General features: G+C 43.8%; 1 protein-coding gene across 1 annotated transcript in view; it reads left to right on the plus strand.

Moving 5' to 3' along the window:
* LOC124047717 (capon-like protein) overlaps positions 1 to 25,936 on the plus strand; it is a 186,704-nt gene that overhangs the window by 13,611 nt on the left and 147,157 nt on the right. Inside the window, exons 2-6 of the mRNA XM_046368020.1 lie at positions 2,561 to 2,662; positions 7,795 to 7,853; positions 14,814 to 14,922; positions 15,084 to 15,225; positions 15,509 to 15,660. Of these exons, the coding sequence (XP_046223976.1) occupies positions 2,561 to 2,662; positions 7,795 to 7,853; positions 14,814 to 14,922; positions 15,084 to 15,225; positions 15,509 to 15,660 (564 nt within the window). The remainder of the gene's footprint in view (positions 1 to 2,560; positions 2,663 to 7,794; positions 7,854 to 14,813; positions 14,923 to 15,083; positions 15,226 to 15,508; positions 15,661 to 25,936) is intronic.

Raw genomic sequence — 25,936 nt, forward strand, 5'->3', positions numbered from 1 at the left:
AGCTAGGCCACTAGTCACCGTGTTTCAACTGGTCACTGTGTGGTAGGTAGCCTCATGGTTCAGCTAGGCCACTAGTCACCGTGTTTCAACTGGTCACTGTGTGGTAGGTAGCCTCATGGTTCAGCAAGGCCACTAGTCACTGTGTGGTAGGTAGCCTCATGGTTCAGCTAGGCCACTAGTCACCGTGTTTCAACTGGTCACTGTGTGGTAGGTAGCCTCATGGTTCAGCAAGGCCACTAGTCACTGTGTGGTAGGTAGCCTCATGGTTCAGCAAGGCCACTAGTCACTGTGTGGTAGGTAGCCTCATGGTTCAGCTAGGCCACTAGTCACTGTGTGGTAGGTAGCCTCATGGTTCAGCTAGGCCACTAGTCACGGTGTTTCAACTGGTCACTGTGTGGTAGGTAGCCTCATGGTTCAGCAAGGCCACTAGTCACCGTGTTTCAACTGGTCACTGTGTGGTAGGTAGCCTCATGGTTCAGCAAGGCCACTAGTCACTGTGTGGTAGGTAGCCTCATGGTTCAGCTAGGCCACTAGTCACGGTGTTTCAACTGGTCACTGTGTGGTAGGTAGCCTCATGGTTCAGCTAGGCCACTAGTCACCGTGTTTCAACTGGTCACTGTGTGGTAGGTAGCCTCATGGTTCAGCTAGGCCACTAGTCACGATGTTTCAACTGGTCACTGTGTGGTAGGTAGCCTCTCTCACCATGGTTCAGCTAGGCCACTAGTCACCGTGTTTCAACTGGTCACTGTGTGGTAGGTAGCCTCATGGTTCAGCAAGGCCACTAGTCACTGTGTGGTAGGTAGCCTCTCTCACCATGGTTCAGCTGGACCACTGGTCACTGTGTGGTAGGTAGCCTCTCTCACCATGGTTCTGCTAGGCCACTGGTCACTGTGTGGTAGGTAGCCTCTCTCACCATGGTTCTGCTAGGCCACTGGTCACCGTGTTTCAACTGGTCACTGTGTGGTAGGTAGCCTCTCTCACCATGGTTCAGCTGGACCACTGGTCACTGTGTGGTAGGTAGCCTCTCACCATGGTTCTGCTAGGTCACTGGTCACTGTGTTTCAACTGGTCACTGTGTGGTAGGTAGCCTCATGGTTCAGCAAGGCCACTAGTCACCGTGTTTCAACTGGTCACCGTGTGATAGGTAGCCTCTCTCACCATGGTTCAGTTGGACCACTGGGGACTGTGTGGTAGGTAGCCTCTCTCACCATGGTTCAGTTGGACCACTGGGGACTGTGTGGTAGGTAGCCTCTCTCACCATGGTTCAGTTGGACCACTGGGGATTGTGTGGTAGGTAGCCTCTCTCACCATGGTTCAGCTAGGCCACTGGGGACTGTGTGGTAGGTAGCCTCTTTCACCATGGTTCAGTTGGACCACTGGGGACTGTGTGGTAGGTAGCCTCTCTCACCATGGTTCAGCTAGGCCACTGGGGACTGTGTGGTAGGTAGCCTCTCTCACCATGGTTCAGCTAGGCCACCGGGGACTGTGTGGTAGGTAGCCTCTTTCACCATGGTTCAGTTGGGTACTGGGGACTGTGTGGTAGGTAGTCTCTCTCACCATGGTTCAGCTAGGCCACTGGGGACTGTGTGGTAGGTAGCCTCTTTCACCATGGTTCAGTTGGGTACTGGGGACTGTGTGGTAGGTAGTCTCTCTCACCATGGTTCAGCTAGGCCACTGGGGACTGTGTGGTAGGTAGCCTCTTTCACCGTGGTTCAGTTGGACCACTGGGGACTGTGTGGTAGGTAGCCTCTCTCACCATTGTTCAGCTAGGCCACTGGGGACTGTGTGGTAGGTAGCCTCTCTCACCATGGTTCAGCTAGGCCACTGGGGACTGTGTGGTAGGTAGCCTCTCTCACCATGGTTCAGTTGGAACCCAATGGGAGTTTCAATGGCTCAGTGGATTAGAGCACATTGCTACAAACCCAGTTGATTCCCACATGAGCCATGACAGGCCACATGTCTGTGTCACTGTCAATGTTGACAGTTGTTTAAGTGGCTTTGGACGAAGTGTATATTAAAATATATGCTTGTATTAAGGAACCCTGCTTCACAATGGTCTCCCTGAGTCCCTGTAGTCAATAGTACCAAACACTGAGTTGATTGTTAGCTTGGCTACTGATATGAATTATGGCAGTCCTTTCCTCTTTCCTTAATGTGCTGCTGCCTGCCAAGCCATTAAAGGATAGCTAATATATTAGTGTGTCGCAGGGATCATCTCCTAACACTGACAGCCTTCCTCTTTTGGAGCCTCTGTCACTTTGCCAGCAGGGTGTGTGTGTGTGTGTGTGTGTGTGTGTGTGTGTGTGTGTGTGTGTGTGTGTGTGTGTGTGTGTGTGTGTGTGTGTGTGTGTGTGTGTGTGTGTGTGTGTGTGTGTGTGTGTGTGTGTGTGTGTGTGTGTGTGTGTGTGTGTGTGTGTGACTGCAACTTCCCCTGGGGATCAATAAACTGTCTATAGTGTAAGTGCTCTAAGCACTTTACACTGTAAGAGCGGTATCTCTCACCTCATTCAGTACCTATGTGTTGAGCCCTTCACCTACAGTATGTGTTTGTGTTTTCCAGTATGAGTTTTGTGTTTTCAAGGCCAAGAACATCAAGAAGAAAAAAGTGAGCATCATCGTGTCTGTGGACGGAGTCAAGGTAGTCCTCCGGAAGAAACAGAAGGTAAGGCTGGGCCAATCAGAAAGCAGGGTTATGGTGATGTCATTATTAAGGGACAAATCAGAGAGCATGGTTATGGTGATGTCATTATGAAGGGACAAATCAGAGAGCAGGGTTATGGTGATGTCGTTATTAAGGGACAAATCAGAGGGCATGGTTATGGTGATGTCATTATGAAGGGACAAATCAGAGAGCAGGGTTATGGTGATGTCATTATGAAGAGGCCAATCAAAGAGTGGAGTTGGGATGGTGTCATTAGAAAGGGACCAATCAAAGAGTAGGTTTATGATGATGTCATTATGAAGACATAAATCAAATTATAGGATTATGATGATGTCATTATGAAAGGACCAATCAGAGAGCAGGGTTATGGTGATGTCATTATTAAGGGACAAATCAGAGAGCATGGTTATGGTGATGTCTTTATGAAGGGACAAATCAGAGAGCAGGGTTATGGTGATGTCATTATGAAGGGACAAATCAGAGATGGCTTATGTCAATGTCATTATGAGGGGAATAAAATTGTTACATCAACAAATCTGTCTTGTAAATGTTGTGTTCTTGTCTGTCGTAAAATATTACATTTAGACTTCATGTTATCTTTCGACTCTGAATTAGAGGTCAAGTTGGACCTGTTCCGAAATGGACCTGGGGCTTTCCCACCCGGACCCAATATGCATAAATAAACATTTTCAATAGAGACCCGTTCTAAAATGGACCCTGGGACTACTAGACCTGTTCCGTATAGACGTGGTCAGATCCAGACTCGGTCTGATCCGAGTGAGGAAAGCAACAGAAAATGTATTTTTTAAGCTACTTTATTAACCGGAGCTGATAAATCGCGAGAGGAGAGAGAGAGAGAGAGAGAGAGTGGTGATGCTGCTCTAGCAACCAGGGGAGGGGCTGAGCGAGTCAAACAACAACAAGGGGGAGGGGTGAGAGACAGCAACCAACCAAGCCAACTCGCACTATAGTAAACTATTCAAGTTCATAGCTAGGTTATTTATCATCAAATATGATTACGTAGTACCTGTCTTGACTGAATAAAACCAGGAGATGCTAGTCAAGCTAGCTAACATTAGCTGCTAGACTTATTGAGGCTGCCACTTTCTCATCCTACGGTTACAAATAATAACTCCATTCAGAATATTAAGTAGTTGTTGGTCGTTGTAGCCTATCCTTCTCTTTTAACTTTTAATTCCGTCATTTTAATTCCATCTTCCATTGATTAGATATCTCCTAACTGGCTCTATGACTGTAGCCTATTGCCACTTTGATGAATTACGATTGGCCAACAACAAGCTACACGCGCCACGCTCAACTCTCTCTACTGCAGTAGTCGTGTTCGGATTTGATCAGGGCACCCCCGGACAATTCAGTTAAAATTACACACACCCCCGGACAATTCAGTTAAAATTACACACACCCCCGGACAATTCAGTTAAAATTACACACCCCCCCGGACAATTCAGTTAAAATTACACACACCCCCGGACAATTCAGTTAAAATTACACACCCCCGGACAATTCAGTTAAAATTACACACACCCCGGACAATTCAGTTGAAATTACACATACCCCGGACAATTCAGTTAAAATTACACACCCTCCCGGACAATTCAGTTAAAATTACACACACCCCGGACAATTCAGTTAAAATTACACACACCCCGGACAATTCAGTTAAAATTACACACACCCCGGACAATTCAGTTAAAATTACACACCCCCGGACAATTCAGTTAAAATTACACACACCCCGGACAATTCAGTTGAAATTACACACCCCGGACAATTCAGTTGAAATTACACATACCCCCGGACAATTCAGTTAAAATTACACACCCCCCGGACAATTCAGTTAAAATTACACACACCCCGGACAATTCAGTTGAAATTACACATACCCCGGACAATTCAGTTAAAATTACACACCCCCGGACAATTCAGTTAAAATTACACACACCCCCGGACAATTCAGTTAAAATTACACACACCCCGGACAATTCAGTTAAAATTACACACACCCCGGACAATTCAGTTAAAATTACACACCCCCGGACAATTCAGTTAAAATTACACACCCCCCGGACAATTCAGTTAAAATTACACACACCCCGGACAATTCAGTTGAAATTACACATACCCCCGGACAATTCAGTTAAAATTACACACCCCCCGGACAATTCAGTTAAAATTACACACACCCCGGACAATTCAGTTAAAATTACACACACCCCGGACAATTCAGTTAAAATTACACATACCCCGGACAATTCAGTTAAAATTACACATACCCCGGACAATTCAGTTAAAATTACACATACCCCGGACAATTCAGTTAAAATTACACACAACCCCGGACAATTCAGTTAAAATTACACAAAATTACACCCCCCGGACAATTCAGTTAAAATTACACACAATTCAGTTAAAATTACACCCCCCGGACAATTCAGTTAAAATTACACACCCCACACACCCCGGACAATTCAGTTAAAATTACACACACCCCCGGACAATTCAGTTAAAATTACACACACCCCGGACAATTCAGTTAAAATTACACACACCCCGGACAATTCAGTTAAAATTACACACACCCCGGACAATTCAGTTAAAATTACACACACCCCCGACAATTCAGTTAAAATTACACACACCCGAGGACAATTCAGTTAAAATTACACACACCCGAGGACAATTCAGTTAAAATTACACACAATTCAGTTAAAATTACACACACCCGAGGGACAATTCAGTTAAAATTACACACATACCCGAGGGACAATTCAGTTAAAATTAGGGACAATTCAGTTAAAATTACACATACCCGAGGGACAATTCAGTTAAAATTACACATACCCGAGGGACAATTCAGTTAAAATTACACACACCCGAGGGACAATTCAGTTAAAATTACACACACCCGAGGGACAATTCAGTTAAAATTACACACACCCGGACAATTCAGTTAAAATTACACACACCCGAGGGACAATTCAGTTAAAATTACACACACCCGGACAATTCAGTTAAAATTACACACACCCGAGGGACAATTCAGTTAAAATTACACACACCCGTTAAAATTACACACACCCGGACAATTCAGTTAAAATTACACACACCCGAGGGACAATTCAGTTAAAATTACACACACCCGGACAATTCAGTTAAAATTACACACACCCGAGGGACAATTCAGTTAAAATTACACATACCCGAGGGACAATTCAGTTAAAATTACACACACCCGAGGGACAATTCAGTTAAAATTACACACACCCGAGGGACAATTCAGTTAAAATTACACACACCCCCGGACAATTCAGTTAAAATTACACATACCCGAGGGACAATTCAGTTAAAATTACACACACCCGAGGGACAATTCAGTTAAAATTACACACACCCCCGGACAATTCAGTTAAAATTACACATACCCGAGGGACAATTCAGTTAAAATTACACACACCCGGACAATTCAGTTAAAATTACACACACCCGAGGGACAATTCAGTTAAAATTACACATACCCGAGGGACAATTCAGTTAAAATTACACACACCCGAGGGACAATTCAGTTAAAATTACACACACCCGAGGGACAATTCAGTTAAAATTACACACACCCCGGACAATTCAGTTAAAATTACACACACCCGAGGGACAATTCAGTTAAAATTACACACACCCGAGGGACAATTCAGTTAAAATTACACACACCCCCGGACAATTCAGTTAAAATTACACATACCCGAGGGACAATTCAGTTAAAATTACACACACCCGAGGGACAATTCAGTTAAAATTACACACACCCCCGGACAATTCAGTTAAAATTACACATACCCGAGGGACAATTCAGTTAAAATTACACACCCCGGACAATTCAGTTAAAATTACACACACCCGAGGGACAATTCAGTTAAAATTACACATACCCGAGGGACAATTCAGTTAAAATTACACATACCCGAGGGACAATTCAGTTAAAATTACACACACCCGAGGGACAATTCAGTTAAAATTACACACACCCCCGGACAATTCAGTTAAAATTACACATACCCGAGGGACAATTCAGTTAAAATTACACATACCCGAGGGACAATTCAGTTAAAATTACACACACCCGAGGGACAATTCAGTTAAAATTACACACACCCGAGGGACAATTCAGTTAAAATTACACATACCCGAGGGACAATTCAGTTAAAATTACACACACCCGAGGGACAATTCAGTTAAAATTACACACACCCGCGGACAATTCAGTTAAAATTACACATACCCGAGGGACAATTCAGTTAAAATTACAAATACCCGAGGGACAATTCAGTAAAAATTACACACACCCGAGGGACAATTCAGTTAAAATTACACATACCCGAGGGACAATTCAGTTAAAATTACACACACCCGAGGGACAATTCAGTTAAAATTACACACACCCGAGGGACAATTCAGTTAAAATTACACATACCCGAGGGACAATTCAGTTAAAATTACACATACCCGAGGGACAATTCAGTTAAAATTACACACACCCGAGGGACAATTTAGTTAAAATTAAACATACCCGAGGGACAATTCAGTTAAAATTACACATACCCGAGAGACAATTCAGTTAAAATGACACATACCCGAGAGACAATTCAGTTAAAATTACACATACCCGAGGGACAATTCAGTTAAAATTACAAATACCCGAGGGACAATTCAGTAAAAATTACAAATACCCGAGGGACAATTCAGTTAAAATTACACATACCCGAGGGACAATTCATTTAAAATTACACATACCCGAGGGACAATTCAGTTAAAATTACAAATACCCGAGAGACAATTCAGTTAAAATTACACATACCCGAGGGACAATTCAGTTAAAATTACAAATACCTGAGAGACAATTCAGTTAAAATTACACATACCCGAGGGACAATTCAGTTAAAATTACAAATACCCGAGGGACAATTCAGTAAAAATTACAAATACCCGAGGGACAATTCAGTTAAAATTACAAATACCCGTGATGATCTGACCCAGACCCGTGACATTATTTTGGGTACAGGTGGATCCGTGACTGTTGTGATTGATTGTTAACATCACCTTGACTTCCTTGCCCACAGAGGAAAGAGTGGACCTGGGACGAGAGCAAGATGCTGATCATGTCTGACCCCATATACAGGTCAGTGTCACACCTATTGTACAGCTCTGCCTCACTCATCACTCCATTTCCTTCCCTTTTGATCAGCCAGGGTCTTGTCTCAATTTAAATCCTACCTATTCCCCATATAGTGCACTACTTCACCCAGAGCCAATGTAATGCACTCGGACATCATTTGAAAATATATTCTTTATCTCAATTCACCTTCCTGGTATAAAAATAGCAGAAGCTCCTTTAGTGAATCCCACTTTTATGGGCCACACTGATGGTCCAACCTGATAACACATTGAAGTCATTCATATGTGCTGCTACACACTCTGATAATGTGCCTCTACATGTGTGCCATCGGCAATTACACTCATACAGTATATATTGGTTAGGGTTTGGCTTGTAGCCACAGCATACATGACGTCTGGCTCGATTTATTATTATGTAGCAAAATATGAAATAGTATTTTTTACACTGGATAAAAGTAGAGAATATCAGAGCTAGAAAATGGTATATATCATACACTGCAGTTGAGGAACAATGGGAAAGTCATTTTACTTTGAAAGTTATTAAACTTATAACCCCACTTTTGAGAAAATGTCTCTTGAATGTTTTAGTACACCTACTGGAGAGTTCTTCTTTGTCTACACCCATTCAGCATTATTCACACCCTCTTAAGATTTAGCCCCACCCATCTCTTTATTAGGGATTCACGTGAGGCCATGTGCTAAACAGAGTGAGCATGGTAGTGTAGTGTAGTAAACAACCAAATATTTCAAGACTAAAAGTGGTGAAAGTAGTAGCAAAAAATCTAGTTCTTGGCCTATATCTTCAACTGACTTTGGTGCAAGTCATGTTGTTCTTCACATTACCATCTCTGGTAAAAACATACAATATTAAGTCAAATCCAAGTGTATTTGTCTCATGAACAGGATATAGAAGGTGTAAACGCTACAGTGAAATGGTTACTTGCAAATTTGCTTAGTAGCAATATCAAAAACAGAAAGTGTCCAGATTGTATAAATATTTTATAATTATTAGATGATTCTTACCCAGACACACTTGACCCATCTAAATTGATGGGTCATGTGAAAGAAATGCTATAACTCCCTCAATACAATAGATGAACGTAATCACCCCCAGACACACCTGGCTAATTTGATGGGTCATGTAAACATCTGGCGATGTGGAGTCTTGTTTAGACATGTAGCTAGTTAAACAATGAACTTAATGGTGTTTTCAAGACAACTGGGAAAATTGAAATATATGAGTCAGTGATCTTCAGGTCAGAAAGTCTGGGCACAAAATGATTTTGGGATTCGGAGCTACTTTTTTGAGTTCCCAGTTGTCTTGAACACACAAGTCTGAAGTCGGAGATTTCCAAGTTTCCAGTTCCAAGTTCCCACTTGTTTTGAACGCAGCATAGCAATACAAAGTGATTGTCATAGCTAGCCACCATGCATGAATCTTCAGGTAGCTAAAGCTAACCAACTAGGTTCAATGTTAGCTAGCTTGCTAATATTAGGCTATAACTAGCAATGCAAATGGATTTCTAAAATATGAATAATATTACTACACAGATCATACGCGTAATGTTAGCTAGTGAGCCAGCTAGCTAACGTTAGCTAGCTAGTTAACAGTACACATCTTTCCTGTACCCATCATGAGGTTGCTACAACCTAGCCTATGAATTAAGGATTGTAACGTGGGTGTCAACAGCAAGCAGTTTAGCTGTTACACCGGCGGGCCCCCGTGGCAATAAATTATTGGATAGCCATAGCAAGCTACTTAACATAGAATCCATCTCGGTTTGAGTAGGCTAAATGAGTTAGCTGCATTCGATGCTAGCTAAGTAAGTGAAAGTGAAAACATATTTAAGACGAAATATAGCTAGCTCTCTCTCCCTTGCTTCTCCTTAATATGGAAGAAATGATTTGTTCAAAACTGTTCCAACTATTTTCTTCCTCTTTTTTTTGTCAACTACTCGCCATATTTTATGTACTGCAGTGCTAGCTAGTTGTAGCTTATGCTTTTAGTACTAAATTTATTCTTTGATCCTTTGATTTGGTGGACAACATGTCAGTTCATGCTGCAAGAGCTCTGATAGGTTGGAGGATGTCCTCTAGAAATTGTTATAATTACTGTGTCAGTCTATAGAAGGGGGTGAGAACCATGAGCCTCCTAGGTTTTTGTATTGAATGTGAGGCTAGAGACCTTCATTGCAAAACAGTGTGTTTTAATCAATTATTTGGTGACATGACTATATTTAGTATGTATATATATATTTTTTAAAGGAAATTCACTAAGAAAGATGGTCCTCCTCCGAGGATCCTCCACTGCTTGGCAGTGTGGCGCAAGGACAACAACCTCTCCCTCAACGTCAGTAAGACAAAGGAGCTGATAGTTGACTACAGGAGAAAGAGGGGAGAGCACGCCCCTATCCACATCGACAGGGCTGTAGTGGAGTGGGTTGAGAGCTTCATGTTCCTTGGCATCCACATCACTAAGGACTTAATATGGTCCACACACCCACACAGTCGTGATGAGGACACGACAGCACATCTTCTCCCTCAGGAGGCTGAAAAGATTTGGCATGTGCCTTCGTATCCTTAAAAACATATACAGCTGCATCATCTAGAGCATCTTGACTGGCTGCATCACTGTTTGGTATGGAAAATGCACCGCCCTCGACCACAAAACTCTACAGAGAGGGGTGCAAACGGCCCAGTACATGACTTGGGCCAGGCTCCCTGTCACCCAGGAATGCTATATAAGGTGGTGTCAGAGGAAGGCTGGAACAGTTGCCAAAGACTTCAGCTAACCAGGACATAGACTGTTTAATCTGCTCCCGTCCGGCAAACGGAATCTGAGCCCCGGCTCTCGCACCAACAGGCTCCGAGATAACTTCTACCCCCAAGCCATAAGACTGCTAAATAGCCATATGTAGTTAATTAAATGATTACACGGTCTCCATTTACCCTATCTTGCACTGACTCTATGCACACTCACAAGACGATACACTGAGTGTACAAAGCATTAGGAACACCTGCTCTTTTCATGACATAGAGTGACCAGGTGATTCCATGTGAAAGCTATCATCCCTTATAGATGTCACCTGTTAAATCCACTTCAATCAGTGCAGATGAAGGGGAGGAGACTGCTTAAAGAAGGATTTTGAAGCCTTTAGACAATTGAGACATGGATTGTGTGTGTGGCATTCGGAAGGTGAACCGGCAAATCCAAAATATTTCAGTGCCTTTGAACAGGGTATGTTAGTCGGTGCCAGGCACACTGGTTTGAGTGTGTCAAGAACTGAAATACTGCTGGGTTTTTCACTTTCAACAGTTTCCCGTGTTTATCAAGAATGGTCCACCACCAAAAGGACATCCAGCCAACTGGACACAACTGTGGGAAGCACTGGAGTCAACATGGGCCAGCATCCCTGTGGAACGCTTTCGACACCTTGTAGAGTCCATGCCCAAATTAAGTGAGGCTGTTCTGATGGGAAACGTGGGTGCAACTCAATATAAGGAAGGTGTTCCTAATGTTTTGTACAGTGTATATTATCCATGTCCTTGTTCAGCCACGACTCCTCGAAATATAGGATATTACAGTTCTTGAGGTCCCGTTGATAGGATATTTTCTAGAACAGAGCTTGTCCAGTTTGATCTCTAGTGATTGTACGTTAGCCAGTAGTGGGTGCAACCCTAATATTATGAAGGTGTTCCTAATGTTTTGTTCCCTCAGTGTATATATGCACTATATACACCCTCACTCATACACACTACACTACACTGACACTTTCACACAAAACCCACACACATACACTACAAACACACACACTCATATCGACACAACACACACACCAATGCCTCATTCCCGGCGGATTTAAACACCTTTTTTGCCCACTTCAAGGAAAACAATATCAAGCTGCCACCGCGGGCCCCCATAGCTTACGGGGATAGTTCTCCGTGGCAGACGTGAGTAAGTAATTTAAGCGTGTTAACCCTCGCAATCCTGTTGGCCCAGACGGCATCCCAAGCCATGTCCTCAGAGCATGTGCAGACCAGCTGGCTGGAGTGTTTACCGACATATTGATTCTCTCCTGATCCCAGTCTGTTGTCCCCACTTGCTTCAAGATATCCACCATCGTTCCTGTACCCATGAAGCCAAGGTAACTAACCTAAATGACTATCGCCACCTAGCATTCACTTCTGTCAACATGAAGTGCTTTGAGAGGCTAGTTAAGGCTAACCCTTGCCTGTACTTCCTGTTCACCCATGACTGTGTGGCCACGCACGTCTCCAACTCAATCATTAAGTGTGCTGTCGGCAGTGGTAGGCCTGATTACCAACAACGATGAGACATCCTACAGGTAGGAGGTGAGAGCCCTGGCAGAGTGGTGCCAGGCAAATAACCTCTCCCACGACGTCAACATAACAAAGGAGCTGATCGTGGACTACAGGAGACAGCAGAGAGGGCACACCCCCATCCACTTCGACAGAGCCACGGTGGAGAGGGACAAAAGCTTCAAGTTCCACAGTGTGCACATCACTGACAAGCTGAAATGGTCCCTTCATGCAGGGCTCTCCAGAGGGTGGTGTGGTCAGCCCAACACATCACAGGTGCACTCTGCCTGCCCTCCAGGACATCTACAGCACCCGGTGTCACAGGCAGGCCAAGAAGATCATCAAGGACCTCAGCCACCCAAGCAATGGCCTGTTCACCCCGCTACCATCTACTGAGAAACAGCTTCCACCTCCAGGCCATCAGACTGTTAAAAAGTCTCCAGGAGCCTTGGTCACTGTTCTACCACCCGGTACGCTACCTTCCACCTTAGAGACTTCTGCCCTATGTACAGTACATAGTCATTGTACAATAAGGTTTAAATACTGTTTTGCTCATTTTATATGTACAGTTGAAGTCGGAAATGTACTTACACCTTAGCCAAATATATTTAAACTCAGTAAAAATTCCCTTTCTTAGGCCAGTTAGGATCACCATGTTATTTTAAGAATATGAAATGTCAGAATAATTGTCATTGTCTTTTTTGGAAGACCCATTTGCGACCAAGCTTTAACTGACTGATGTCTTGAGATGTTGCTTCAATATATCCACTATTTTGTTTAGTGTACCAGTCCCTCCTGCAGCAAAGCATCCCCACAACATGATGCTGCCACCCCCGTTCTTCATGGTTGGGATGGTGTTCTTCGGCTTGCAAGCCTCCCCCTTTTCCTTCCAAACATAACAATGGTCATTATGGCCAAACAGTTCTATTTTTCTTTCATCAGACCAGAGGACATTTCTCCAAAAAGTATGATCTTTGTCCCCATGTGCAGTTGCAAACTGTAGTCTGGCTTTTTTATGGCGGTTTTGGAGCAGTGGCTTCTTCCTTGCTGAGCGGCCTTTCAGGTTATGTCGATATAGGACTCGTTTTACTGTGGATATAGATACTTTGTACATGTTTCCTCCAGCATCTTCACAAGGTCCTTTGTTGTTGTTATGGGATTGATTTGTACTTTTTGCACCAAAGAACGCTTCTCCTTCCTGAGCGGTATGATGGCTGCATGGTCCCATGGTGTTTATACTTGCGTACTACTGTTTGTACAGTTAAACGTGGTACCTTCAGGTGTTTGGAAATTGCTCCCATGGGTGAACCAGACTTGTGGAGGTCTACAATTTTTTTTTCTGAAGTCTTGGCTGATTTCTTATGATTTTCTCATGATGCCAAGCAAAGAGGCACTGAGTTTGAAGGTAGGCCTTGAAATACATCCACAGGTACACCTCCAATCGACTCAAATGATATCAATTAGCCTATCAGAAGCTTCTAAAGACATGATATAATTTTCTGGAATTTTCCAAGCTGTTTAAAGTCACAGTCAAGTTAGTATGTAAACTTCTGACCCACTGTAATTGTGAAATAATCTGTCAAACAATTGTTGGAAATTGTTGAAAAATGACTTGTGTCATGCACAAAGTAGATGTCCTATCCGACTTGCCAAAACTATAGTTTGTTCACAAGAAATGTGTGGAGTGGTTGAAAAAAGAGTTTTAATGACTCCAACCTAAGTGTATGTGAACTTCAGACTTTATTTAGTTTAGTATTTTTATTCCTCTTGTGTTAGTTACTATTGTTTTATTTTTTCATTACTCTGTATCATTGGGAAAGTTCGCAAGCAATCACTTTTCTGTAAAGTCTACACAAGTTGCATTCGGCTCAATAAAATGTGATTTGATTTGCCTGTGTGTCTGTGTGACAGAGACACACAGAACATTATCTCTCTTAGTGCAGGTCTTTTTATAGCTGTAATTAGCTGTGTTTGTTCCTACTGGACGCTGTTTATAGCCCTGTAGCCTAGTGTGCTGTAGAATGGCTGACACTGACTGTATATCAGCTCAGTGTGTGTGTGTGTGTGTGTGTGTGTGTGTGTGTGTGTGTGTGTGTGTGTGTGTGTGTGTGTGTGTGTGTGTGTGTGTGTGTGTGTGTGTGTGTGTGTGTGTGTGTGTGTGTGTGTGTGTGTGTGTGTGTGTGTGTGTGTGTGTGTGTGTGTGTGTGTGTGTGTGTGTGTGTGTGTGTGTGAGAGAGAGGGCTGACCATATACCAGCTCAGCACATCACAGGGACAAGGACAGTGAATTTGGTTACTTTTTATAGGTATGAATGGTGGTGGTTTATTCCTAAACCAAAGTCGTATTCATTAGGGCACACCGTAGCGAAACGTTTCAATAGGTGTTTTTTTTGTCCAAGTAGTCCCTCCCTCTTTCAGTCTGTTAGCTTATGTTTGTTGCTGATGAAGGGAATAACGTGAAAATGCTAACCTGGGACAGTGTTGGTTATATCATAGGTCTCTCTGTGAAAATGTATTCTGGTAGCTACTATGTTGACTCAACATTGCATTTTGGCCTCTTATTAAATAGTTGTGTGGCAATGTAAGCATAGTGAGAAAGCCTGCCTTCCAACTTTTGTCCAACATTCTTCCAAATGTTTCTCCAGGATTTTCTACGTGTCCCATGACTCCCAGGACCTGAAGATCTTCAGCTACATCGCCAGAGATGGCTCCAACAACTCCTTCAGGTGTAACGTCTTCAAATCCAAGAAGAAGGTGAGCGAGACTGGGCTATATTACTCCTCTCATGCCAAATGGCCATACTGTGTAGGTCACCTGTATCTGTTCTGTCTCTCCCTCTTTCTTTCTTTCCTTCTTTCTCATCTTTCTCTGACATGAATAACAAGAAAGTAATATCTCTCCCTCTCTCTCATCAGACCCAGGCCATGCGTATAGTGCGTACGGTGGGCCAGGCATTTGAGGTGTGTCATAAGCTTAGTCTGCAGCACGCCCATCAGGGTATAGATGGACAGGCAGACGGAGAGAGTGACAAGTCCACAGAGGACAGCCCCGCTGAGGGTGAGAGAGAGGGGGAGAGACACACACACATGCACACACACCAACTGCCACAACACTGTTACACTCCTACATTGATCACTAAACATGACAGAGACAGACAGACAGATATACACACACACACACACAGATCACCAAAACACTTATTCTCTCACAAAGATTTCATTGACTGACATAACAGATGCAGAAACTGAACACGCTGTACATGTGTGAACCAAGAAGGACACCTGACCATTAGTGATGATTTGATGATGTCATTGGTTTGTGTGTGTTCCTTTTCCCACAGGTCATCAGTTGACAGGGGCGGAGGTGGAGGAGGGGTGTGGAGAGGAAGGGGAGCCCCAGGCACAGTCCCAGTCTGTGTGTGAGCAGACGGTCACCGAGATCCTCCAGAGTTTGGCCCAACTTAACGTGATCCAGCCTGGACACACCATCATGGTAAGAGCACCTGACTTACTTTACATATTCCTTTCTGCTCCTGGAGGAGCAAAGGTTCCCAACAGCACCTCAACAGGGCCTCAAAAGGGCCTCAATAGCACCTCAACAGGGCCTCAAAAGGTTCTCAACAGCACCTCAACAGGGCCTCAAAAGGGCCTCAACAGCACCTCAACAGGGCCTCAAAAGGGCTTCAACAGCACCTCAACAGGGTCTCAAAAGGGCTTCAACAGCACCTCAACAGGGCCTCAAAAGGGCTTCAACAGCACCTCAACAGGGCCTCAAAAGGGCTTCAACAGCATCTCAACAGGGCCTCAAAAGGGCCTCAAAAGGGCTTCAACAGCACCTCAACAGGGCCTCAAAAGGGCTTCAACAGCACCTCAACAGGGCCTCAAAAGGTCTTCAACAGGACCTCAACAGGGAGTCAACAATACCTTAATGGTGAGTCAACATGACCTCAACAGGGAGTCAACAATACCTTAATGGTGAGTCAACAAGGCCTCAACATGTTCTCAACAGGGAGTCAACAGGGCCTTCACAGGGCCTCAATATGGAGTCAACAGGATCTCAACATGGAGTCAACAGGACCTCAACATGGAGTCAACAGGACCTTAATGGTGAGTCAACATGACCTCAACAGGGAGTCAACAAGGCCTCAACATGTTCTCAACAGGGCCTTCACGGGGCCTCAATATGGAGTCAACAGGAGCTCAACAGGGAGTCAACAGGAGCTCAACAGGGAGTCAACAATACCTTAATGGTGAGTCAACAGGACCTCAACAGGGAGTCAACAGGGCCTTCACAGGGCCTCAACATGGAGTCAACAGGCACCGTCCCAGGTACATTTTACATTACATTTAAGTCATTTAGCAGACGCTCATATCCAGAGCGACTTAGATACAGTCCCAGTCTGTGTGTGAGCAGGCGGTCAACAGGACCTCAACATGGAGTCAACAAGGCCTCAACAGGATCTTAACATGGAGTCAACAGGACCTCAATGGGGAGTCAATAGAACCTCAACAGGGAGTCAACAGGACCTCAACATGGAGTCAACAAGGCCTCAACAGGATCTTAACATGGAGTCAACAGGACCTCAATGGGGAGTCAATAGAACCTCAACAGGGAGTCAACAGGACCTCAACATGGAGTCAACGAGGCCTCAACAGGATCTTAACATGGAGTCAACAGGACCTCAATGGGGATTCAATAGAACCTCAACAGGGACTCAACAGGACTTCAACAGGGAGTTAACAGGTCCTCAACAGGGCGTCAAACAGGGCCTCAACAGTGAAGCCTGGGTAATGGTCATCACTTCATTCCAGGGGTGTATTCTTTAGTCGATTTCCATAGGAAACATTTTGTAATGAAAATAAGAGTTTCTATTGGACATATTCACATAAGGAATCATTGTCTCATGTCAGATGGTGTACTCCTACATGACGCTTGTCCCTCAACTTGTCTGTCTTGTAGAACGTGGAACTTATCTCAAAATCTAGATTTTACTCAGCGTGTATCTGACAGCTGGCACAGCTAGTTATCAGATAGATTAGTGGAGATGCTATTTTACGTGAGACAATGGGCAAGGGCAAGGGATGGAACTTAAATATTTTGGCCACTGGTCAGCTGGGCTAGTAGACCACATTTAACCCAGATCTATGCTGTGGTTCCCTGCAACAGTGTCTATTTAACCTATATCTATGATGTAGTTCGCTGCAGAAGTGGATTGACCCCCCCCTGAGTCATGTCCTAGCCCTTTGTTACTTAGATGTAGTGTTTTGTGACCCACTATGTGTCTGAGAGGAGTCTTAAACACACATACACACACACAAGAATGCACACATACACACGCAAGCATACACACATATATCATACACTCGCATACATGTACATATACACCAGTGGAGGCTGCTGAGGGGAGGACAGCTCTAAATAATGGCCGGAACAGAGCGAATGGAATGGCATCAAACACATGGAAACCATGTGTTTGATGTATTTGATACCATTCCACCTATTCCACTCCAGCCATTACCACAAGCCTGTCCTCCCCAATTAAGGCGCCACTAGCCGCCTGTGATACACAAATACACGCACACTCACACACACACACGTATGATGGCGTGTTGATCTGACAGAGATAGAGAATGCTCCCTACATTATTCACACCAGCCCCTGGCTGAGGGACATGTCAGCCTTAACATGCCTGGCTAAACTATTAAAGCTTCATTCTGTTCTAGTCTAGTGTTTCGTCTGTATGTCCTGTGTCTTGGTGGCGTTATGGGGCCCCGGGGCTGCCTAGTGTAAGTGACTGTCCCACTGGATGTCATAAGGTGAATGCACCAATTTGTAAGTCGCTCTGGATAAGAGCGTCTGCTAAATGACTTAAATGTAAATGTAATGTAGTGGCCCTCAGAGAGAAGCTGTGTGAAACATGCCTCAACCCATCCACTTACAGTAGAACCGTAGGAACACACCCAAGGGTTGGGGATATCATGTCAATACGAGCTCCCCAAGCCCTTTAGGCTTAAAGTACCACGAGCGGACATTCAATTCTTTTCAATTGAAAGACGATGCCCAGAGCTTACCCATGATGTTGCGCTATCATTTAAGTCAATAGGTCATTGTTTTAGTCAAAGTATGATATATTCAGGCTTGAAGTGGGAAATCCAAAGTGGACATCTGTGTCCTTCTGTAGCTCAGTTGGTAGAGCATGGCGCTTGTAACGCCAGGGTAGTGGGTTTGATCCCCCGGGACCACCCATACGTAGAATGTATGCACACATGACTGTAAGTCGCTTTGGATAAAAGCGTCTGCTAAATGGCATATATTATTATTATTATTATTATTATTATAAAAAAGTGGAGGTGAAAAAAATATAATAATTGCACCTCCTATTTTAGTTTGCTCCATGGCCGGTGTCGTTGCGGTGCAGTGCGTCAGGGGGGTGGAGGGGGGGGGGTACTGTGACGGACCCCTCCGGAACTTTCATTACGCACACCTGGCCCTTTTTCCGACTGATTGCATTTGTATATATGTGCCCTTTGGTTTACCATTGTGCTGTCGATTATTGTTTCAAGGTCCGTTGGTTTGTGTGAGTACCTGTGCTGTGTGTTTTGGCTTTCGTGCCATTGTGGATTGCGCAGATGATTAGGGCTCTCCTCCCGTGTGTTAATCATTGTGCGCTTGTGTTATTTATTTGAGGTACTCCTCGCACTTTTGTTTGGGTTTCAACCCTGTGTTTTGTGTAGTATTTGTTTGGTCTTCGTCCCCATGCCTTTACACGGTACGCCGTAATTTGGGTAAGTCATTTTTAAAAACAATTACGCATTCCTGCGCCTGTCTCCCAATCCTTCATACCAACGTGACAGAATAATCAACCATTAAGGGAGACAGCGGGAATGGCAGGTCTGACGACACTGCGACTGGGCCGTCCGACGATGCAACTTCGGCAGCATCAACTGACCTGTCCGACACCGCCACAACCGGTCTGTCCAACGCCACTGCTACTGGTCCGTCCGATGACGTCGCAACTTTGGTAGCTGCATCGGGTTCTGATCAACCCGCACGGCGTTCCTGTGATCGTCCTCTAGGCCGGTGTCGTTGCGCTGCTAGCAGCGCGTCGGGGGGTACTGTCACGGATCCCTCCAGAACTTTCATTACACACACCTGGCCCCTATTCCCAGTGATTAGTAATTGTATAGTGCGCCCTTGGTTTACCATTGTGCTGTCGATTATTGTTACAATGTCCGTTGGTTTGGGTGAGTACCTGTTCTAAGTGTGTTTTGACTTTTGTGCCATTGTGGATTGCGCAGGTGATTATGGGTCTCGTCCCGTGTGTTAATATGTTATGTTATGTTATGTTAATCATTGTGCGCTTGTATTATTTATTTGAGGTACTCCTCGCTCTGTTGTTTGGGTTTCAACCCTGTGTTTTGTATGGTGTTTGTTTCATCTTCTTCCCCGGTCATTGTCCATTTGGAAGACCCATTTGCGACAAAGGTTTAACTTCCTGACTGATGGCTTGAGATGTTGCTTCAATATTTTCACATAATTTTCGTATCCCATGATGCCATCTATTTTGTGAAGTGCACCAGTCCCTCCTGCAGCAAAGCACCCCACAACATGATGCTGCCACCCCCGTGCTTCACGGTTGGGATGGTGTTCTTTGGCTTGCAAGCATCCCCCTTTTTCCTCCAAACATAATGATGGTCATTATGGCCAAACAGTTCTATTTTTCTTTCATCAGACCAGAGGACATTTCTCCAAAAAGTATGATCTTTGTCCCCATGTGCAGTTGCAAACCGTAGTCTAGCTTTTTTTATGGCGGTTTTGGAGCAGTGGCTTCTTCCTTGCTGAGCGGCCTTTCAGGTTATGTCGATATAGAACTCATTTTACTGTGGATATAGATACTTTTGTACCTGTTTCCTCCAGCATCTTCACAAGGTCCTTTGCTGTTGTTCTGCGATTGATTTGCACTTTTCGCACCAAAGTACTTTAATCTATAGGAGACAGAACGCGTCTCCTTCCTGAGCGGTATGACGGCTGCATGGTCCAATGGTGTTTATACTTGTGTATACTATTGTTTGTACAGATAAACGTGGTACAATTTGGAAATTGCTCCCAAGGATGAACCAGACTTTTTTTTCTGAGTTTGAAGGTAGGCCTTAAAAGACATCCACAGGTACACCTCCAATTGACTCAAATGATGTAAATCAGAAGCTTCCGAAGCCATGACATAATTTTCTGGAATTTTCCATGCTGTTTAAAGTCACAGTCAACTTAGTGTATGTAACTTCTGACCCACTGAAATTAAGAGGAAAATTGGAGAGTGGTTGAAAAACGAGTTTTAATGACTCCAACCTAAGTGTATGTAAACTTCCTACTTCAACTGTATGTTAAAAAAATATATATATATTGTAATTTTACTCCCTTTTCTGCCCATTTTCGTGATATCCAATTGGTAGTTACGGTCTTGTTCCATGGCTGCAACTCTCCTACGATCTCAGGAGAGGCGAAGGTCGAGAGCCATGCGTCCTCTGAACATGCGTCCTCTGAACATGACCCTGCCACGATGCACTACTTCTTGACACACTGCTCGCTTAACCCGGATGCCAGTTGCACCAATGTGTCAGAGGAAACACCATCCATCCAGTTGGCGAACGAAGTCAGCTTGTAGGCGCCCTTCCCGCAACAAGGAGTCGCTAGAGTGTGATGGGACAAAGAAATCCCGGCGGGCCAAACCCTCCCCTAACCCGTACGACGCAGGGCCAATTGTGCACAGCCTCATAGGTCTCCCGGTCCCAGCCGGCTGTGATACAGCCTGGGATCGAACGCGGGTCTGTAGTGATGCCTCAAGCTCTGCGATGCAGTGCCTTAGACCACTGTGCCATGAATCCAGAACCAGCCTAGCCAGCTGGCTAATCTTTTGAATGAGGTGTAGTAAAAAAATATGATAACAGCCTCAACAGATAACATTTGCTAGCTAGATAAGATTAGCAAGATAGCTAGCTACGGTTAGCATGCTAGCTAGCTACTGTGACAGCTGTCAGTTCCCCATTTGTTGATGTTTCTCTACTTCACATGGAAATCATCACAACATTCTTTCCCACCCCTCTTCGGAGGTGGAGCATAAACAAGTATTTCTGCTCTTGGGCAGGAATTATATCGGCTCCCTCTGGTGGGGAGCTTTTAATGCTGTTCACTGTAGAATTAGAATAAGGTGGCCTAGGTTGGTCTAGTAGTCTGCAGCTGCTGCCTCCGGATCACATACCGCTCCAGCATGGGTCCGAATCCAGCCACTGCTATTTTAGCACACTCCCTCTTCTATCTTTTCTCTCTACCTCTGTCGTGTCCAATAAACAAAACTACTGCCCCACTCCTTTAAAAAAATAAGAAAAGAAAAATGAATAATAACTCTCTAGAAAATATGATATGGTGCCCTATGTAATAATATGATATGGTGCCTTATGTAATAATATGATATGGTGCCTTATGTAATAATATGATATGGTGCCTTATGTAATAATATGATATGGTGCCTTATGTAATAATATGATATGGTGCCCTATGTAATAATATGATATATGATATGTGCCTTATGTAATAATATGATATGGTGCCTTATGTATGGTGCCTTATGTAATAATATGATATGGTGCCCTATGTAATAATATGATATGGTGCCCTATGTAATAATATGATATGGTGCCCTATGTAATAATATGATATGGTGCCTTATGTAATAATATGATATGGTGCCTTATGTAATAATATGATATGGTGCCTTATGTAATAATATGATATGGTGCCTTATGTAATAATATGATATGGTGCCTATGTAATAATATGATATGGTGCCTTATGTAATAATATGATATGGTGCCCTATGTAATAATATGATATGGTGCCTTATGTAATAATATGATATGGTGCCCTATGTAATAATATGATATGGTGCCTTATGTAATAATATGATATGGTGCCCTATGTAATAATATGATATGGTGCCCTATGTAATAATATGATATGGTGCCTTATGTAATAATATGATATGGTGCCCTATGTAATAATATGATATGGTGCCCTATGTAATAATATGATATGGTGCCTTATGTAATAATATGATATGGTGCCCTATGTAATAATATGATATGGTGCCTTATGTAATAATATGATATGGTGCCTTATGTAATAATATGATATGGTGCCCTATGTAATAATATGATATGGTGCCTTATGTAATAATATGATATGGTGCCTTATGTAATAATATGATATGTGCCCTATGTAATAATATGATATGGTGCCTTATGTAATAATATGATATGGTGCCCTATGTAATAATATGATATGGTGCCCTATGTAATAATATGATATGGTGCCTTATGTAATAATATGATATGGTGCCTTATGTAATAATATGATATGGTGCCTTATGTAATAATATGATATGGTGTGCCTAATATGTAATAATATGATATGGTGCCCTATGTAATAATATGATATGGTGCCTTATGTAATAATATGATATGGTGCCCTATGTAATAATATGATATGGTGCCCTATGTAATAATATGATATGGTGCCTTATGTAATAATATGATATGGTGCCCTATGTAATAATATGATATGGTGCCTTATGTAATAATATGATATGGTGCCCTATGTAATAATATGATATGGTGCTCTATGTAATAATATGATATGGCGCCCTATGTAATAATATGATATGGCTCCTTATGTAATAATATGATATGGCGCCCTATGTAATAATATGATATGGTGCCCTATGTAATAATATGATATGGTGCCCTATGTAATAATATGATATGGCACCTTATGTAATAATATGATATGGCGCCCTATGTAATAATATGATATGGTGCCCTATGTAATAATATGATATGGCGCCCTATGTAATAATATGATATGGTGCCTTATGTAATAATATGATATGGCGCCCTATGTAATAATATGATATGGTGCCCTATGTAATAATATGATATGATGCCCCAGTAATAAGTCTATGATATCGAGTTATTACTGATCTTTAGGGCTTCTTCTCATTGTATTATAGACGAAGCACTGCCTTTTCCTAGTGCCCCAGGGTCAGCCGTTGACAGTAGCTCCTGAAAATGGTCTGCATCACCGATGCCTCTAGGAGAACTGGGAAGTTATGGGCAATTAACTCTGAGTCAGTGTAGGTGTTTTCCCCGCTAGGCTTCTTACCTCAGAGACACAACAAACGTGTTTTGTTGTTGTTGTCTTTTTCCTTGACACATGTCACTTGTGTAGCCATGCGTAGCACCCTAACAGTCTGTCTGTCATTCTCCTGAAAATCTGAGAAGAACGCAGCAGGAACTGATAGGGAGAGAGAACCGGAATGTTCTCCTTCTCCGCAGCTATGGAGGGAGACCACCTAATCCCAGAACCCAGAATGTTTTCTTTGATTTTGGAGGGAAGCCACCATAATCCTTTTGAGGGGTTCATAAGCATCTGTTCCATGGAGATAAGCATGAAGAGAGGGATGAGAAAGAGAGGGGGTAGAGGGAGCGAGAGTGAGGGGTGGAAGGAGAAAGAAGAAGGAAAGACAGAAATAGAAAGGAAATGGAAGGAGAGAGGGATGAGGAGATGTGGGTAGAGGAAGAGCAATAGAGAGAGGAAGAAGAAAGAGAGAGGGATGAGGAGATGTGGGTAGAGGAAGAGCAAGAAGAAAGAGAGAGGGATGAGAGATGTGGGGAGAGGAAGAGCAATAGAGAGAGGAAGAAGAAAGAGAGAGGGATGAGGAGATGTGGGTAGAGGAAGAGCAAGAAGAAAGAGAGAGGGATGAGGAGATGTGGGGAGAGGAAGAGCAAGAAGAAAGAGAGAGGGATGAGGAGATGTGGGGAGAGGAAGAGCAATAGAGAGAGGAAGAAGAAAGAGAGAGGGATGAGGAGATGTGGGTAGAGGAAGAGCAATAGAGAGAGGAAGAAGAAAGAGAGAGGGATGAGGAGATGTGGGGAGAGGAAGAGCAATAGAGAGAGGAAGAAGAAATAGAGAGGGATGGGGAGATGTGGGTAGAGGAAGAGCAATAGAGAGAGGAAGAAGAAAGAGAGAGGGATGAGGATATGTGGGTAGAGGAAGAGCAATAGAGAGAGGAAGAAGAAAGAGAGAGGGATGAGGAGATGTGGGTAGAGGAAGAGCAATAGAGAGAGGAAGAAGAAAGAGAGAGGGATGAGGAGATGTGGGTAGAGGAAGAGCAATAGAGAGAGGAAGAAGAAAGAGAGAGGGATGAGTAGATGTGGGTAGAGGAAGAGCAATAGAGAGAGGAAGAAGAAAGAGAGAGGGATGAGATGTGGGTAGAGGAAGAGCAAGAAGAAAGAGAGAGGGATGAGGAGATGTGGGTAGAGGAAGAGCAATAGAGAGAGGAAGAAGAAAGAGAGAGGGATGAGGAGATGTGGGTAGAGGAAGAGCAATAGAGAGAGGAAGAAGAAAGAGAGAGGGATGAGGAGATGTGGGTAGAGGAAGAGCAATAGAGAGAGGAAGAAGAAAGAGAGAGTGATGGGGAGATGTGGGTAGAGGAAGAGCAATAGAGAGAGGGATGAGGAGATGTGGGTAGATGAAGAGCAATCGAGAGAGGAAGAAGAAAGAGAGAGGGATGAGGAGATGTGGGTAGAGGAAGAGCAATAGAGAGAGGAAGAAGAAAGAGAGGGATGAGGAGATGTGGGTAGAGGAAGAGCAATAGTGAGAGGAAGAAGAAAGAGAGAGGGATGAGGAGATGTGGGGAGAGGAAGAGCAATAGAGAGAGGAAGAAGAAAGAGAGGGATGAGGAGATGTGGGTAGAGGAAGAGCAATAGAGAGAGGAAGAAGAAAGAGAGGGATGAGGAGATGTGGGTAGAGGAAGAGCAATAGAGAGAGGAAGAAGAAAGAGAGGGATGAGGAGATGTGGGTAGAGGAAGAGCAATAGTGAGAGGAAGAAGAAAGAGAGAGGGATGAGGAGATGTGGGGAGAGGAAGAGCAATAGAGAGAGGAAGAAGAAAGAGAGAGGGATGAGGAGATGTGGGTAGAGGAAGAGCAATAGAGAGAGGAAGAAGAAAGAGAGAGGGATGAGGAGATGTGGGTAGAGGAAGAGCAATAGAGAGAGGAAGAAGAAAGAGAGAGGGATGAGATGTGGGTAGAGGAAGAGCAAGAAGAAAGAGAGAGGGATGAGGAGATGTGGGTAGAGGAAGAGCAATAGAGAGAGGAAGAAGAAAGAGAGAGGGATGAGGAGATGTGGGTAGAGGAAGAGCAATAGAGAGAGGAAGAAGAAAGAGAGAGTGATGGGGAGATGTGGGTAGAGGAAGAGCAATAGAGAGAGGGATGAGGAGATGTGGGTAGAGGAAGAGCAATAGAGAGAGGAAGAAGAAAGAGAGAGGGATGAGGAGATGTGGGTAGAGGAAGAGCAATCGAGAGAGGAAGAAGAAAGAGAGAGGGATGAGGAGATGTGGGTAGAGGAAGAGCAATAGAGAGAGGAAGAAGAAAGAGAGGGATGAGGAGATGTGGGTAGAGGAAGAGCAATAGAGAGAGGAAGAAGAAAGAGAGAGGGATGAGGAGATGTGGGTAGATGAAGAGCAATAGAGAGAGGAAGAAGAAAGAGAGAGGGATGGGGAGATGTGGGTAGAGGAAGAGCAATAGAGAGAGGGATGAGGAGATGTGGGTAGATGAAGAGCAATCGAGAGAGGAAGAAGACAGAGAGAGGGATGAGGAAGAGCAATAGAGAGAGGAAGAAGAAAGAGAGAGGGATGAGGAGATGTGGGTAGATGAA

Source organism: Oncorhynchus gorbuscha, linkage group LG11, assembly GCF_021184085.1.
Source record: "Oncorhynchus gorbuscha isolate QuinsamMale2020 ecotype Even-year linkage group LG11, OgorEven_v1.0, whole genome shotgun sequence".
NCBI classification, from domain to species: domain Eukaryota; kingdom Metazoa; phylum Chordata; class Actinopteri; order Salmoniformes; family Salmonidae; genus Oncorhynchus; species Oncorhynchus gorbuscha.